Raw genomic sequence first — 17785 nt, forward strand, 5'->3', positions numbered from 1 at the left:
GGGGCCATCCTATGTGCTGCAGGATGCTGAACAACAGCCCTGGCCTCTGCCCACTCTGTCAGTAACACTTCCCAGTCATGACAGCCAGATACACACTGAGGATCCCTTATCCAAAATGCTTAGGACCAGATATGTTTTCAGTTTGGGTTTTTTTTTCAGATATTAGGATATTTACTGGAAACTTTATCAGTCAAACTCTCTGATCCAAAAGTTAGGAATGCTCCAAAATTCTTTGAGCACTGTATTGGCACTCAGATTTTGAAGCATTTCAGATTCTTGAATTAGAGATGCTCAGCCTGTATGTTTCTGGACATTTCCAAAAGGGAATAGAACCACCACTCAGACCGTATATACATTAGAGTGCTCAGTCTAGGAATGGGAGTGAGGTGCAAGACTTGGTCCAAAGAGTTCTGGCAGCACTGCCAGGAGGGAGATAAAAACAAATCAAAGATTGGATTATAAGAGAGCAGGTCTCCTTACCTTAGTGTTTTCAACCAACCTAGATGGTGATTTTTGCTCTGTTGGAACTCAATAAACGTTGGGAGCACCACACAGCACCAACTTGAAGGGCGTGAACATAAGCTGGGGGTGGGGGGGAGTAAGAATGCCAGTAGTTTTGTTTTTGTTTTTAACAAAGACAAACTCTATAGGCCCTAGTATTTTTCTGATTTATTATTTCTTCAGCAGTTATTTGAGTCACTGATAGATACAGAATGTTGTGGGAGACTGCCACAGTGGTCTTGATTAAAGAAAGATATTCTGACTTCACTCTGATCTTTCACTGGATTAGAATCAGTGTGAAATGAGTTGACCCAGTTAAATTCTGGATTAATACAGTTTATATGAATTACACCCAGGTGAGTATGCTGGGCAAGGTAGACATAGTCATTTTGTGCCCAGCTGGTTTGAGATAAGGGCTCACTAAACATTCACTAAATTATACATAGTTGTGGTCAGAATTTTCTGTAAATAAGTAATATACATTTCAGAAACAACCTTGGATTTATTGTTTTACATTTCTTTTTGATTTTGAAATTTGATAGGGCTGGGTACAGTGGTGCACATCTGTAATCCCAGTGGTTCCAGAGGCTGGGGCAGGAAGATCACAAGTTCAAGGCCAGCCTCAGCAACTTGGCAAAGCCCTAAGCAACTTAGCGAGACATTTCTCAAAAAATAAAAAGGGCTAGGGATGTAACTTAGTAGTTAAATGCCCCTGGGTTCTATCCCTGGTAACAAAAAACCCAAAAATTTGGTAGAGGGGAAGAATTTAATAAAGTCCTTGGTATTTGTATGTAGTTTATGGGTTTTTATTAGGAAGGGATACTGGGGATTGAACCCAGGGGCATTTAACCACTGAGCTACATCTGAGCCATTTTTATATTTTATTTAGAGACAGGGTCTTGTTAGGTTGCTTAGGCCTTTGCTAAGTTGCTGAGGCTGGCTTTGAACTCTAGATCCTCCTGCCTCTGCCTCCTGAACCACTGGGATTACAGGTGTGTGCCGCTGTATCTGGTTCTATAGTTTAGGTTCTAAAAAGAGTATTATTTACATATGAAATAATTTGGTTAAAACAAATTTAAAAGAATTGAAGACTTTGCAGTGCTTTTTCTAAACTTTATGAGCACAAATGTCCCTCTTCAGCAGCCCCAGCAGCGTGCTGCATGTTGTTTGAGTCTGCCAGCCACATCATCTTCTCCCAGTCTGATTGATAGTGGAGCCAGATGTTGGTGACAAGTAGAGGATCCTGTCCTCAGCTTCTTGTCCTGGGCTCGGGAAGTGGACCAAGGAAAGCTAGTGTCTTTTTTTTTTTTTTTTTTCCTTATAAGTTCATGTCATCACTCATAAGCCAGCTTTTGCTGCTGGTACCAGCAGCAGCCCAGGTTTCTGTAAGGTCCTCTTGAGTCAGAAGGGTAATGTGTTATGCCGCCACATTTCCTCGTAGCAGTCCTTCTCAGTGAGAAGAAACGTGAATGCTCAAGTATAAACTGCTGAGTCCTCTCTCCCTTCCTCCTCTTATTCCCTCCAGTACACCCCTTCTGTCCTTCCTGTCTTGCTGATAAATGGTGGATGCAAATAATCCCTAGAGGCTTTTCTTCATTATGATAAAATAAACATAATTTACCATGTTTACCATTTTAGTCATTGTGGAATTTTCAGTTCATCACCGCTGTCGAGTTCCAGAACTTTCTCAGTATCCAAAGAAGAAACCCCATACCTGGTCACTCTTTCCTGTCCCCCATCAGCCCTTAGTAATTGCTAATCTACTTTCTATCTTTGTGGATTTGCTTGTTCTGGATGTTTCTTATAAATGGAATCATATAATATGTGGCCTTTTGTGACTGGCTCTTTCACTTAGCATGGTTATTTTCAAGGTTCACCAATATTGTTGCATGTATCAGAACTTCATTCCATTTTATAGTGGAAGAATAGTTCACTGTTTGGGGATATACAAATATGTGTATCTATAGATTTAGATATGTAGACAAATATGAATGGATATGTTTATTCATTGATGGACATTGGTTTTCACTGCTTGGCTGTTTGAATACTTCTGCTATGAACATTGTGTCTAAACATGTTTTTAATTCTAGGTCATGTAATGCTGGGTCATATTATGATTTTCTGCTTAACTCTTTGAGAAATCAAAAGATTTAAAACTTATTTTTAAATTGACAAAAATTGTATCTGCTTATGATATATAATACAATGTTTTGAAAAATGTGTACTTAAGGGGCTGGGGTGGTAGAGCACTTGCCTAGTATGTGTGAGACACTGGGTTTGATTCTCAGCACTGCATTTAAATAAATAAAAATACATTAGCAACTAAAAAGTAGTTAAAAAAAAGAAATATGTGTACTTTTGGAATGGCTAAATCAAGCTAATGAATATATGCAAATTTTTTTTTTGTGGTGAGAACACTTTGGCCAGTGTCTCCCCACCCCACCCCACCCCACTAGTCCCTGGTCCCTTCTACACTCTCTCTTGAGTTCAGCTCTTTCAGATTTCACATACATGTAGGTGAGATTGTGCTGCTTTGCTGTCTATTCATCTGTTGACACATTTCTCAGCTCTTATGAAAGGTGCTACACTGAACGTGGGCGCATAGACCTTGACACTGATTTCATTCCTTTTGGAAACTGACCCAGTGGTGGGATTGCTAGATGGCATGGTAGTCTGTTTTTAATTCTTAAGGAAGCACTATATCATTTTGCAGGATGGCTGTGTTGATTTCCATTCCCATCCACAGTGTGCAGAGCTCCCTTTCCTTGGCCTCTCGCCCCCTTACTTTTGCCCTTTGGTAAAGGCTGTTAGCTGGATGAGATGATGTACCGCATTATAGTTTGAATTTGCGTCTCCCTGGTGATTAATGAGCTTGAGCATTTAATCATGTACCCGTTGGCCGCTGGTACCTCTTTTGAGAAATGTCCCGTTAGGTCATTTTCCCATTTTTCTGGTGCCGAGAAAGGAACAGGACCGTGCACATATTAGCCAAAGTGCTCTACCACTGAGCCACATCCCCAGCTGCTGTTTTGTCCATTTTTAAATTGGATTGTTTCTTGCTATTCATTCATTTTGAGTTCCTTGAGGTTTTTCTTAATACTTGGTCTCATTTCCAAACACAGGAAGCTCTTACTCCTCAGAAATGCATTCCTCACATCATCGTCCGGGGTCTCGTCCGCATCCGGTGCGTTCAGGAAGTGGAGAGGATACTTTATTTCATGACGAGGAAAGGTCTCATCAACACAGGCGTTCTCACCGTGGCAGCTGACCAGTACCTGCTTCCTAAAGACTACCACAACGTAGGTGCCGCTCTGCCCTGTGCTGTGGAGCCCGTGTGTCACTGTGGGGGTACCCAGCAGACCATGGCATCACCATAGAACTTGCTTGAGGACTGTGTGGAGTGTTCCCCCCACGAGGAGGGTGCCCAGCTGTCTCCACACTGAGGAAGAGGGGAGGGATTGCTTCAGACAAGTAGCATCATGTGCTTGAGGAAAATAATTTTCTAAGAGAATTAAAAAACAGTAGGTGAACATCAGAAAAGTGGAACAGTGCATTGTTGCCGTTGCTCTAATTTGAGTTTTGTTTCTTTTCTTTTTTTAAAGAAATCCGTCACCATTGTTGGGGCTGGTCCAGCAGGATTAGCAGCTGCTAGGCAATTGCATAACTTTGGAATTAAGGTAAGATTTCTGGGATATGTAGGTGGAAACAGATGGTTATCTGCTTCTCTGGTCTAAATTTTCTAAGATATAGAAACCAGTTCTAATTTTAGTAGAGAATCTAAATGTGTTACCTCTTTACACTAGATCCTAGAATAGTCATAGCATTTGACGTTGATTCAATAAAAGAAGGGTGGAGAAAGGTAGAAATCCTCCCAGCTTTGGAGGGAGTTTCAGACCCCATTGAGCAAGTCAGGAGAAACTCTAACTTGGAGTTAAAATAGAAGCTCTTGATAGGTTTCCTTCACACAGAGGCCAAGAGGAAGCCCTTGCTTCTGTTGATAGTTTGAGACGATAAAGGACACCCCTGCAATTCGTTTCTTGGAAGTTCCTGAAATACTCATGTAGATTTTCTTAGGCAAATAAATCAAAGGCACTCTTTGGATCTTATACAAAAACAAAAACCTTTGCTTTTGGAAGGAAGACTGAATTGATTGATTGCTTGAGGTAGAACTGTGTGATTTCCATAGTCCTGCAGGTATGTAAGGGGGCTTGCTCCCCTGAGGAGGGGTGGGCCACATGCTGTTGCCAGACTCTTGCCTTAAACCAGTTCATATTGAGCCATAATAGAGACTGACAAAAACATCTGTGTGATTCATTGTCCGATTCCATTAAATTAAATCACATTAACCATCCCTCGAGTTCACTGATTGGCTAGGTCCGATACATCTCTTCTTTCTCAAATTTACTTTGCAAGAACATTGGTTTTAGTGAAAAATGAAAAATTTGTAGAGTTAAAGCAGCCTTTTTACTCTTCTCTACTTGGCTAAAAGAAGTGACTTTTTTTTTTTTTTTGCAATATCTTCTCTGGGATGATTTTTAGAAGTTCCAGAGTTTCAGAGAAAATTTTTCAAAAGCTGTGCCTAAAAGATTTTCTTCCTGGTTGGATGGAAGACCCATGTCATGGATCATTATATAGTTGGCAAAACAGAAGATTCTGAGATTGATTTATAGGACATATGCTTGCATTTTGAAATATTTTCTGTGTTGTAGTAAACTAGAAAGTATTTTAACTGATTATTTCAGCATTGGATATTAGAGCCAGCTTTTTTGTTTGTGTTTTACTTGGGAAACCTACAGATTATATTTCAGAGAAGGTTATTAATATCCAAAGTCTAGGGAGGGGCTGTCTTTAATATTCAGCCTTCCTCTTACACTAAAAAGAAACTAAAGTGTTAAAGTCGGAGAAAGATCGTGAGGAGCATGGAACCACACAGTGTAGCCTTCCTGGTTAGAGGAATTGAGGAATTTTGGTCTGGGGTCCCCTGCCACTTTCCTCTCATTCTTCCCAAGTGATGAAGGAGACAGCCAGGAGACCATCCATTCCCCTTGAGGTTAGGAAATTGATTCTTGTCTTAGGGAAAAGTTAAGGCCTATTTGTAGTGCTAAAGGGATTTTGCCACACATATAGACATTTCATAGGAAAATCAACTTTTTATCCTAATTTTAAATATAGTTTATGGAACTACTTAGTGATAGCTTTCAAAGTACATCTCACGTACTAACTTATCAAATCTTATTATCTGATTTGAGAGGAAACAGCAGATCACTCAAATCGCTCCTCTCGGATATCTGGGTTGTTTGAACATCTGCTTTGCCTTCTGTTCACCCTCAACTGAAGTTGTTTCTTTAAAAGTATATAATAAATGAAATATGGAGATTCTTTATCAGTATCATTCTGTATTTTTAAAATATTGTCTGGTATGACTATTCTGTCCTGTTTAGATTCCCTGGTTGTCTTTTTAGGTGACTGTTCTGGAAGCCAAAGACAGAATTGGAGGCCGGGTATGGGATGATAAATCTTTTAAAGGTGTCACAGTGGGAAGAGGACCTCAGATTGTCAATGGCTGTATTAATAACCCAATAGCACTAATGTGTGAGCAAGTGAGTTTCTTTGAGATCTGTATTGTGAACAAAGTAAAGAAAAATGTTTCATTTCCTTATTGATAGTATTAATGTGGCTGGGGTGTAGCTCAGTGGTAGAGGACTTGTCTAGCATGTTTGAGGTCCTGGGTTTGATTCCCAAACTGAAAAAAAATAGTGTTAATATGATTCTAAAGTAAGTAATATTCAACAGTCTCCTCATCCCTTTTGCAAGGTAAATAAAACAGTTACCCTTCTGTCTTCCCAAGAAGGTATTTAAAAGGTTTTTTTTTTCTTTTTCCCAGATCTTTAATTTTGTATGTTATTTGTAAGCTACTTGTTCATAATCTTAGGGCATCTGATCAGCAGTTAAGAATACAGGATTCTTAGTTAAATTTTTTTTAAAGAATGATTTTTTTAAGTTGTTGATATATCTTTATTTTATTTACTTATTTATATGTGGTGCTGAGATTTGAACCCAGGGCTTCACATATGCCAGGCAAGTGCTCTACTGCTGAGCCACAACCCAAGCCCCTCTTATTTGACTTTCAGATAAGCAGTCATTTTTTAGTGTAGATGTGTCTCATATTACATGGAATATTTTGTCATGTTGGAGCATACTTAATTCTTTAAAAAGTGTGTTATTTATCTGGAAGTCAATTACTGGGGCATTCTATTTATTATCCGGTAACTTGCGAGGCCCAAGAATTTTTCTGAAACTTTTTTTGGGGGGTTGGGGGTGCTGGGGATAGAACCCAGGGCCTCACGCATGCTAGGCAAGTGCTTTGCCACTGAGTTAGAGGAATTGAGGAATTTAGGTCCTCCAACATTGATTGACAGTACACTCAGTTTCAGCTTCTATGAGTGTTTGTGTGTGTTGTGTTCATTTACATGAGGGTCCAAAGGGGGGCAGAAGGGTCGATGAGGACAGGCAGTCCACAGCATCTCAAAGAGTGGCAGGGGTTTGAGTTCACGGCGGCGCAGAAACTATTGCTGTCCCCCTCACATTCTCCTAAAATTAAGGCATTCTCCAGTTCACGCTGTTTTCTCGCTGTGTCACTTTGCTGCCATTGTGTGTTAAGCACGCCCAGCTTTATTTTTTGCCTTTAGACCCTCTTCTCCATGAGAGGTCTGTCTGATTTCAGCTTAGAACCTGTAAATATTTTTTCCAGGGAAGATTTTCACCTTCTTATTCTTATTATTTTGAAGCTTGGCATCAGCATGCATAAGTTTGGAGAAAGATGTGACTTAATTCAGGAAGGTGGAAGAATAACTGACCCCACTATTGACAAGCGCATGGATTTTCATTTTAATGCTCTCTTGGATGTTGTCTCTGAGTGGAGGAAGGATAAGACTCAGCTCCAAGATGTCCCTTTAGGAGGTATGGGGAGAATGGCATTCTGATTGTTCCATCTTCTGTCACTCTGACCTTAGCAGGAGCAGCATTCACTCAGCAGGCTCCACGTCCATGGTAGGGGCAGAGCTTATGCATGTTCCCTGGGGATTAGTGGACTCTGCAGACTGGTCCTTGGAGGGGGCAGAGTTTCCTTGGGGGTCCTGTCCATGCTCATGTGCATATGTGTACAGGGACCTTATTTTTCATGATAGCTGGTGTTTTACTAAGTTACCTAAATGTTCAATTTTTAATTTCCCATGGGAGCTTTCTTTTAAGGAAACCTCTGGTAAGCCCTGTGTTGTTAAATCCTCAGCCCATAATGTCTAGATGAATGTTTCTGTATACCAGGATTTCTTTAGGCAGTTTATTTAAGGTTTTTTTCTTTTTCCCAGTGTATTTGCTTAGGAATGTTATAATTTAAGAATTTTAACTCAGAATCCTTCAGCTTTGGTACTTAAATGAGCAGTTTAACCACAACTCTGTAGCATGCCTGACTGCCTGTAGTGACTCATTTCCATGAGGGGGCTGGCCGAGATTTCCTGCACTGCTTCTTAAATTGATATTTATGTATCCTACAATCTTATGACCTTGGAGGCATGTCTGTATTTCTTGAAGTGTGAATGTTTGTACTCAGTTTGTAAGACGTTAATTTTCTCCAGCTGTGCGTGTCTGTGCATGGGTTCTCAGTTCTTCAGGCAGGATAGCGCTTCACCTGCTTGGGCTGGTTGGGCAGAAACAGTCTCTTTCTCCTTCTCCACTACCTCTTCTAAGAGATGGACCCACTCTGATCACCCTTGGAAAGGGTTGACTGACAGACCATAGCAGAACATGTTATAGAGATAGACTCCAATGAGCAGGGACCGTTTCATCCCGTCTTGTGTGTAGAGCAGGTGGTGGGTTATTAAATTTTCTGGGGTTGAAAACTATTAGTCTCACTTGCAGGGTAGTCTTAGGATTTGGTTAGTGTTCTGCATCTGTGGGGTAGTTGCTGGCTGGGGTTTTCTTTACACTTCTTTCAGAGTTACCAAAAAAGAAAAAAAGATTGCTTTGTCTTGGCCTTATTTTTAAAAAGTCATTGAAGGCTGGGGTTGACTGACTCAGTGGTAGGGCAGTTGCCTAGCACATGCCTGACCCTGGGTTTCATCCCAGCACTGCAAAAAAAAAAAAAAAAGAAGAAGAAGAAGAAATAAAAAGGCCTAGTGATACTGTATAAGTCATTTTTCATCTTTATATTTAATTTAAAAATTCCTTACTAGTACACACAAAGTATCTATAAGGTTATAGATACTTTCTGCGTTTCAGGATCTCGGCTGAGATCTCACCTTAGTGTAGCGCATAGCTGGAAAAAACAAATATACATACTGAGAGGCTGGAATTCATTTCACAAAGCATGTAGACTGAAGCTTTTAAATATCACATATAAGAAAATTGCAGTAAGGCCTTTCCTAGTCTGTTCATTCTTAATTTTGTATTCTAAAAACCATGATTCTTTCTCCACAAAACAGGAAAGTAGAACTGGTATCAGCAGGGGCCTGGGACTACCAGGAGGGCACTGGCAATGGCAGAAAGCCAAGGGTTGAAAACCTAGCATAAATCCAGAGGTCCTTTGGACATCCCCATGTTACAGTCTTGTGTGAGAATAAATTCTAATGAGAACCTTGATTGGAAGTTAACTGCTCCTTAGTTGATTCTAGCAAGGCAAGGACACGGTGTTTACCGGATGCTTGGGGTCTGTGATGTACCTGTTGGGCAGCTGTAGCTCACAGTGGGTGCTTGAAATTAGACATGTGGCCACATGCCTCTTTGTGGGTCCTCCAGGGATTGTTTCATAGGGCTATGTCTGCAGGGTTAGACTCCAGGTGAACGGGGTAGATGAGTGCTGGGGCTGAGAACAGGAAGAGCTGCGGGGCCTTGGAGTGGTTGGGTGATGCTGGGCTATTAAGTCATGGGTGGGGAGGACAGTCCCATGAGGGAGAGTGGGTGTGGGCCCTGCAGGGCTGGACTTCACCAGGAAAAGTGTCAGAAGCAGCAAGGCCACACCTGTAAATGGACAGGCAGCAGTTGCTACCTTAGAAAAGGCTAACATGCTAGCTGTGGCTTTTGGAATTTATTATCCAACAACAGGAGCCAATAATTAAAGATACTGATACAGAAGGGTGACGTGACAAAAGGACTTAGTGGACTGTTCTTGTTTGGGAGAGAATGTTGCCAATGGTTAGTCTACTGTGGTGTCTTACTTGAAGTGAGATGTTAAGAGAACTTGACTTTAAGGCATTGGCAGTAGGACCAGAGAAGTACTCTTCTTTTTGTGTGTACTTGTGTGTGTGTGTGTGTGTGTGTGTGTGTGTGTTTTGGAGGGAGGGGTATTTTTTTCTGCATCTTGGGCATAGGAAGAAGTGGTTTCTTAACTCAGCATTAATGAAACATTTTGAAGGTATCAACCCCCATAGCTTTGTTTCCATTAAGATAAGCTTTTGCCTCCTAAGAAAAATCAACCTTACTGAGAGATCCCTCCCCAAGATTACTTAGGGAGAGACTTGAGAAGTTTTGGGTTTTGCCAGGTGAAGAAGATTGAGAGCAAAGGATAAGGAACTAGACAGAATCATGTAAATGCTGTTTTTTTCTGCTTTGATCCATTATCACAGAGAAGATAGATGAGATCTACAAAGCTTTTGTTAAGGAGTCCGGGATCCAGTTCAGCGAGCTGGAAGGGCAGGTGCTGCAGTTCCACCTGGGCAACCTGGAGTACGCATGTGGCAGCACCCTCCACCAGGTGCGCCTGGCCTTGGGAACGGGCTTGGAAATGCTGTCGTGGGGTGCGGGGTGCGTTTTATGTTTAAACGCCCACTCAGGCTGGTTTGGATGAGCAGGGAAGAATGGCTAAGTTACCCAGAAGATTGACAACCACATTTCAGACCATATGAACCCTACAGTGATTTAGAAAAGCAAGAGAAACCCTGATTCAGATAATGCCCATGAGGCCAATCTATAAAACCCCAGAAAGGAGCGTGGCCAGGCTGAATTCTGATTCAGGGGACCAGGAGCCTTGCCCTCTGCAGAAACAGGATCCTGAGTCGCCTTTGGGGAGTGTGGAGTCTCAAAGGGCCTTTCTCAAGAAACCAAAATACAGCATCCTTGCAATTTTGGCCCATTTATCTTGTAAAAATAAATTTAAGCTTTCCTTGCTCATTGAACCAGCTGTGAACCTAACACTCCAGTGTTAGTTTTGAAAGGAAACCCATGGATGGTTTGATCTGCTCTCCTGGGGGCTCCTTTCCCGCTCAGTGCTGCAGTACAATTGAATTGCATGCTGAGTTCAGTCTCTGTAGAGTTTTATGTTGAGGAAACTTGCCAGCGTATATGTAGAGCTCATCAGAAGCAGTTTCACGCCCAGGGAAATCTTCTTTGCCAGAGTTGTCTATATATAAAATCAACTTTTATTATCTTAAGAATGGTCCCCAAGCCCACGTTGTGTAGGCCTTTTGTTCTGAGGAAGGCTTTCCTCTGCGCTCTGGAGGGAGATCTTCTCTGGTGGTGGCATCTCCCTGGCTGGTCAGATTGTCCTCTTCCTTGATGTTTGCCGTGGGCTGGTAGCCTGCCCTCCCACCTCGCTTTGAGTAGGTGTAGGCTTAAGGATTTACATTGCCAGGTTCCCAGCATCCCCTTATATTTCCCAGGTGTCTGCTCGCTCCTGGGACCACAATGAGTTCTTTGCCCAGTTTGCTGGTGACCACACTCTCCTGAGTCCTGGGTACTCTGCAATCATTGACAAGCTGGCTGAAGGGCTAGACATCCGGCTCAACTCTCCAGTGAGTATGGGCCAGGGTGGGGACTCTAGTTCTGCCTTGTTTTACGAGAGTGTGAAGTTTGGGGCATGGACCCTCAGGGGACAGGTGTGGTTGCTATCTCCCAACTCTGGGGTGGTGGCGGCCTGTGATCAGTAGCATTACCACGTTGGGCGCTTGCTGTTGCAAATGGTAGCAGCCGTGTATGTTAATCAAAGTGGTCAGGCTGCTTGCCCCTCCAGCTCAGTGCAGTTATTTTCACCTTAAGTTTCCCTTCAATCTTTATCCCAATGGATTTATATTGTACATGGTAAAAACAGAGATGATTATATGTTTCACTTTATGCTTCATTATGAAGATTTTCCGTATTCTAACAAGTTTATAAAGTTCAATTCTGAGTTCAGCTGTAGCTATTTAGCTCTGAATGCTAGGAAATGGTTTCCCCTGGCCTTAGAGAAGTGAGTAGGAGAATTGGAAAAGACCGAGGTTCCAGGTCTCATTTTCTTTCTGTAATTGCTTGTCCTGAGCCAGGTGCAAAGCATTGATTACACTGGTGATGACGTGCAGATCAGGACGACAGACGGCACTGGGTTCTCTGCACAGAAGGTAAGTGTCAGGCCTGCATCAGGCCTGAGGGAAGGAGTCAAGGGCTTTTTCTATCATGTTGTTTGCCTTTGGCAGTCTGCCCAGGGCCTCGTTGGACTTCTCATGAATTGGGTCTGTCCACTTGGTTGTCTGTAGATGTGTGAATCTGTTTGCTTGGTGGATGCCCATCTAGGTGCAGGGCGGATGCAGTTCTGACCAGTGTTCCTCAGGTGGGTTCTGTGGCACCGTGGTCCTGGGAGCAGGAAGTGTGCATGTGTGTGTTTACGTTCCTAGATTGTGCTGGGGTTGAACCAAGAGCCTTGCACATGCTAGGCAAAAGCTCTACCTTTGAGGTAGGCCCCGGTCCTTGGGACACTCTTTGGGCTGAGAGGAGCATAGTAGAGTTTCTGAAAAGTCCTGCATTGAAGAAATCTGTTTTACTTTAATTTTGTGCTTTTTACCATGGAACCTTTTTCAGATAAAATTCTGTTTTCATCCTGAAGCTACTTTTCTATAACTTAAATACTTGTATGTAACTCAAAGACAATCTGGAGTCACACTGAGATGTCCCTAGTCCTGGAAAACAAGGGCCCATGCTTGGGGCGGAGGGGATTATAAATAATGGAAGTTCAGTTATGCCTCAAGTGATACCAAAAAATATCATGGAGGAATGGCCACTGGTTCCCAGACTAGCTGTGCTTTCTACTCTGCAGTGATCTCACATCAGTTCCAGTCTTTGGTAGTCATACAGAAATAAAGGGTTGTGTGTCACATGGGAAGAAAGGGCCCAGAGATGAGGTGGGGTAGAGGGTGTCCTAATACTGCTGTTGCCACTAACTAGTTGGGAGACTGTGGACTAGCAGTGCTTCTCAATCTAGGGTGCAGGTCAGAATCACCTAGGAAATGCTTGCGAAGAAAGGTACAAAACCTCCCTCCCAAGAGAGTCATGGTTTCAAAGCCTCCCAGGTGATTCCAGGGTTGTAGCCTGGCTGGGAACCACTGGGCTACAGTTGTCTAAGCTTAATGTCTAAGGCTTTTCCTAGTGATTTTTTTTTAAACAAAAATCATCTTCTAAAATTTCAAGTCAGCTGATGGTTCAGGCTTTGGCGTTCTGCGCTCCGCCTCTTTTTGTCCACGACCACACCCTAGCTGTGCTGCCCTTGCCTAGTCACCCTCCCCTGACCTGACTGGGCACATGCACCATCCTGTCTTCATCTTCTGGCCTTCCAGAGAAGTTAGGGCAGAGTTGTAGGCTGCGTTTTGAAACGTTTAAAGCAAATATTTCATTTTTCTGTAGCTAGCACTCACTGCAGTTTGAAGTCTCCCTGGATGCGTGAGGGAAAGCTTTCCAGCCCAACACCGTAGACCCGCAGCGTTTACCAACTAACTCAACCCAGGCCGCTTCCACTGTGACTGAGTGGCAGTTCCCAGCCAGGGTGTGCCTGTGTCATTTGTTTACCCAAGTTCTTATGCTTTGGGAAACTTTTCTCAGTAAGAAGACATCTAGACTTTATTTCCTTTCAGTTATTATTCATAGCTTAGTGGCTAATTTCTGCTTGATGGTTTTGGTCACATGGTAGCTGTTATTTATAAACAGACTGTGAACTTCTTAAGGATGAGAAAAGTTTTCATGCAGAAAAAAAAAAAATCACAGGCAGAACTGAGATTTGTGGTCCTGAGTTGAGGGTTCAGCTGCGTTAGCACAGGAGCTCTGGGGTGGGTGGATGGGGTGCTTGCTGCTCAGCTCCACCCGCTTTCCTTCGTGTGGTGCTGGCTGTGGGGTTGGGAACACACACCCTCTTCCCGGGCCCCCTGTGGCTGAGGTCAGCCTGGCCAGCCACATGCCCTGCATGGGGTCTGGAGGCTGTGGCTTCCTTGGCACCTCCTCTGCTGACAAGGGGTCAGCGTTTTGTTTCTGGAGCACAGAGCAGAGGTCCCGGGGCTGTGTGTGGTGGTGGGGCGGTTCTGGGTGTGCTGAGTTCTGGATCCAGCTGCAGTAGCGGCAGGTTCCTCGTGGCAGCGTGGTTCTGGAGCCAAAACTGCCTGAGGTATGGCGAGGCATCACCTTTGATGGCTGGATTTTGTGATGTGGCTTTGAGAATCATTTTTGGAGGCTCAGCTTAGCAACTGTTTCACCAGCCCTTCTAAATGATTTTTTTGAATCATATGAGACTTTGTAATAAATTACTTTCAGCTTAAAAAAAAATTCATTGTGACCTGGTAGGGTGGTGCACGCGTGGAATCCCAGCAACTTGGAAGGCTGAGGCAGGAGGATCATGAGTTCAAAGCCAGCTGCAGCAATTTAGCAAGGCCCCAAGCAACTCAGGGAGACCCTGTCCCATATTTTATATAAAGAAGGGCTGGGAATGTGGCTCAGAGATTAAGCACCCCTGGGTTCAATTCCTAGTACCAAAAACCAAAACTAACAAAAACATGGCTTTACACAATACTATCACTCTAATCCCTGACATTTGTAATGTGCTCCATCATTTATGAAGCATATTAACATATCTTATTTTTAAACTTGAGCATCGCGTGGTCCTGACATTAATAGGGCAGGTATTTTCTTCATCTTATACATGCCTGGTCGAGATGAGTGACAGAGCTTGAGCACACATTAGAATTTATCAGAAACAATAGAAAAAGTTCTCCTGGCCCCATATTTTGGACGATGTTCTTTTATAGCACTACTTTTCAGGGCTGGGATCTGCTATCTCTTCTGACCCAGGATTATTGTAAGTTTTCAGGACCTTTATGCAAATTCCTCCATGTGGATGTCCCTTCTCGGCCAAGTACCCTTGTAGTGAACAAACTGCACAATCACACATGGCGGCCCTTGTTTTCATAACAAGATGGGATAATGATGATCTTTTGATTGGAAATGGGGAGAATGTTCAAGTGTTGATCTTCTAGGAAATAAACCCACTGAGTAGTTGTTAGTTCAGTTGCTGTGTGTTTACCATTAATTATTTCCCACAGGTATTAGTCACTGTACCACTGGCCATTCTGCAGAAAGGTGCCATTCAGTTTAATCCACCGTTGTCAGAGAAGAAGATGAAGGCTATCAATAGCTTGGGGGCAGGCATCATTGAAAAGGTGATGAGACCTAACTTATTTATCCTCAGAGCTCAAGCAGTTTATGTCAAATGATATGGAGAAGTAGTGGGTCATGTTTTAATCCAAATACAATTCAGAGATTTCCTTTTTATTTGAATAATTGTTCATGAAGAATACAAAGGAACATTAACAAAACAAAAGGCTTTCTGAAGCCTCAGTTTTGACTTTTAGGAGAATGAATCTTGTTATTCAAAATTTGGATTTGCTATGAGAAATTCTTATATTTTCTGCTTTCATGTTCCACCCCCCACTCATTTGTCCCAAGGAGGACGGTGGCCTACTTCCTCTCCCTTAGAATCCCCTGTAGAAGGCTGCCAGGGCTGCAGTGGATCTCTGCACACAGGAGGAGTGGATGATCGTGACATGCTGCTTTAAAACCCCCATCAGGAGGGCTGTGCATCTTTAGATTAGCCTGTGGATTAGCAGGCAGGCGACTTTATCCAGGGGAGTGTAGAACTGGGGGGGCAGAAGGCAGGAAGCTCACAGGTGAGAGGAGTGGAGAGGGTGTTGACCAGGGTGTGTTTTGGCATGAGCTGCAGGTGGCTTGGAGGCTGCATGTGATTTGGGTGCAGGAAGCACTTCATCTCTCTTCTGCTTGCTTTCCAGATCGCCTTGCAATTTCCATATAGATTTTGGGACAGTAAAGTTCAAGGGGCTGACTTTTTTGGTCATGTTCCTCCCAGTGCCAGCCAGCGAGGGCTCTTTGCTGTATACTATGACATGGATCCCCAGGTAAAATTCATGTGTGAAGTGTGGTTCAAATTCACATCTCCAGGTTTAGAATGTGGTAATTAATTATTCACGTGCCAGGCTCAGGAATGAACGAACATTACGGAGATTCTTGATAGTTCCTTTCTGGGAGGTCACCTGGCCTGGGACATTTTCCAGTGGAAAGGAACCCTGATATTTGCTGTTTTCTGAAGGACTAATGTTGCTTTTTTGGGCATAAGTTGTTGCTTGTGGAAACAAGCACTGCAGGCTGAGGGGGACATCCTCCAGGTAAAGTTGGTGGCAGCATAGTCAAGAGTGAGCTTGACCCTTCCTAAGGGTCTTGTGGTGGGTACAGAGGGCAGGAGGTGGTTGGTCTGTTGGGGGTGGGGGGGCACACCTGGAGTGAGCAGTTGCTGGACTCCCTTGCAGCTGCCACACACTGGTCACAGCTGTCATTTCCTGCTCTCTCAGTTCCAAGAAACTTTCTCTTAAGGTTTCACGTGGGAGCCAAGGGCAAGCTTCTATTACCACTTTTTTTCTTCTCATTGTTTTGTAATTTCCCCTCAATCTCTTCCTACTCCTTCTGAAGCAAGGTTTTGTATGTGAACAGCAAAAGGAACCCTAAATTTTATTTTTACAGTCCCACCAGGTAACAGTGGAACAGGTGGATGAGTAGCATATGTTTGAGGAGAATGGATAGGAGATTGGAGGGAGGATAAGGGACAGTTGAAGTTATAAAATTGAGCTTGGAGGATGAGGCCCTTGTCTGAAACTGAGCCTTAAACGTTTGTACCAGAAGCAAAACACTTCAACTGCTCTTCCTTCCTGCCTCCAGAAGCAGCAAAGTGTGCTGATGTCAGTGATAGCAGGAGAGGCGATAGCATCCGTGAGGACCCTGGATGACAAGCAGGTGCTGCAGCAGTGCATGGCCACCCTCCAGGAGCTGTTCAAGGAGCAGGTCAGAGAAGCCTTCTTGAAAGACGGACCTGCTTTTCCTAGTGGGAGGGACCTAGCACTGTTGAATGGCTAAGGATGCAGGGAACCTAGGCAGGGGGCCCCATTCTTTCTCCACTGAAGTGCCTGGATGTGTTTGCCAGGACTGACCTAACAGGAAATCACAGGACCGTGACTTAGCAACAGAAAGTTACTTGTACAGTTCTGGAGACTGGAAATCCAAGATCAAGGTGACAGCAGACTTGGGCTTTAGATGCCTTTCTCTGTGGCTTGCTGATGGCCATCCGCTCGCTGAGTCCTGTTGTGCTCTTCCCTCTGTAATATGTGTTGTCATCTCCCCTTTTTATAAGGACATACACTAGTTACACTGGATTAGGCCCACAACAACAACCTCATTTTAACTTCTCATTAAAGACCCAGTTTCCAAATAGAGTCACATTGTCCAAATAATCACACAAGAAACAAATACTTCTTTCCCTGGGTCCTGTGACACCTCCTCTGACCTCAGGGGTCCCTGGACACAGAGGGCGAGCACGTGCTGAATCCTTTTACTGGAGAGAAGCCATTCAAATGAGGCAAGGGGTCAGGTTTCACGAGGTTGAATCTAGGGTCATGTCTGCTGTCAGCTGATTGACATCTAAGAAGGCCACACCCAAAGGAAGAGCAAGAGAAGGGTTTCCATGGAACATTCTATCCCAAACAGGGGGAAGGGATAGGATTACAAGAGAGTAGGTGAGTGTAGCTCAACCCCAGAGGTATGCCGATTCAGAAGACTGGCCTTGCTATCCGCGCAGTGGAAAGGATCTTTCAGATCCCCGTGGTGCGTCTTGACTGGAAGGCGTGGTAACTCGTTGTGGTTCCCCACATGTGCCAAGCATTGGCCCAGAGTGACTTGAACTCTTGGAAAGGATCTTTCAGATCCCCGTGGTGCGTCTTGACTGGAAGGTGTGGTAACTCGTTGTGGTTCCCCACATGTGCCAAGCATTGGCCCAGAGTGACTTGAACTCTTACACTGGTAATAGCACCCAGAAGGTAGGCAGATGTTGTCTCTGGCAGGGTGAAGTGTGGAAGCAAGGGAGTTGTGTGTAGCTGGGCAGGGAACACGTTTATGGGGTAGGAGGAACATGGATGTTCATAGTGCTAGAGGATGAAGGCAG

General features: G+C 43.6%; 1 protein-coding gene across 2 annotated transcripts in view; it reads left to right on the forward strand.

The window, feature by feature from the left end:
* Kdm1b (lysine demethylase 1B) overlaps window positions 1–17785 on the forward strand; it is a 46052-nt gene that overhangs the window by 24393 nt on the left and 3874 nt on the right. Inside the window, exons 10-19 of one of the 2 annotated variants that reach the window (XM_076859247.1) lie at window positions 3624–3800; window positions 4104–4178; window positions 5964–6101; window positions 7290–7461; window positions 10122–10249; window positions 11154–11285; window positions 11793–11867; window positions 14826–14942; window positions 15570–15695; window positions 16510–16632. In XM_076859247.1, coding sequence (XP_076715362.1) covers window positions 3624–3800; window positions 4104–4178; window positions 5964–6101; window positions 7290–7461; window positions 10122–10249; window positions 11154–11285; window positions 11793–11867; window positions 14826–14942; window positions 15570–15695; window positions 16510–16632 — 1263 coding nt within the window. The remainder of the gene's footprint in view (window positions 1–3623; window positions 3801–4103; window positions 4179–5963; window positions 6102–7289; window positions 7462–10121; window positions 10250–11153; window positions 11286–11792; window positions 11868–14825; window positions 14943–15569; window positions 15696–16509; window positions 16633–17785) is intronic. The other variant, XM_076859248.1, reaches the window with a different exon arrangement.

The sequence above is a fragment of the Callospermophilus lateralis genome, chromosome 6 (assembly GCF_048772815.1).
Source record: "Callospermophilus lateralis isolate mCalLat2 chromosome 6, mCalLat2.hap1, whole genome shotgun sequence".
NCBI classification, from domain to species: Eukaryota; Metazoa; Chordata; class Mammalia; order Rodentia; family Sciuridae; genus Callospermophilus; species Callospermophilus lateralis.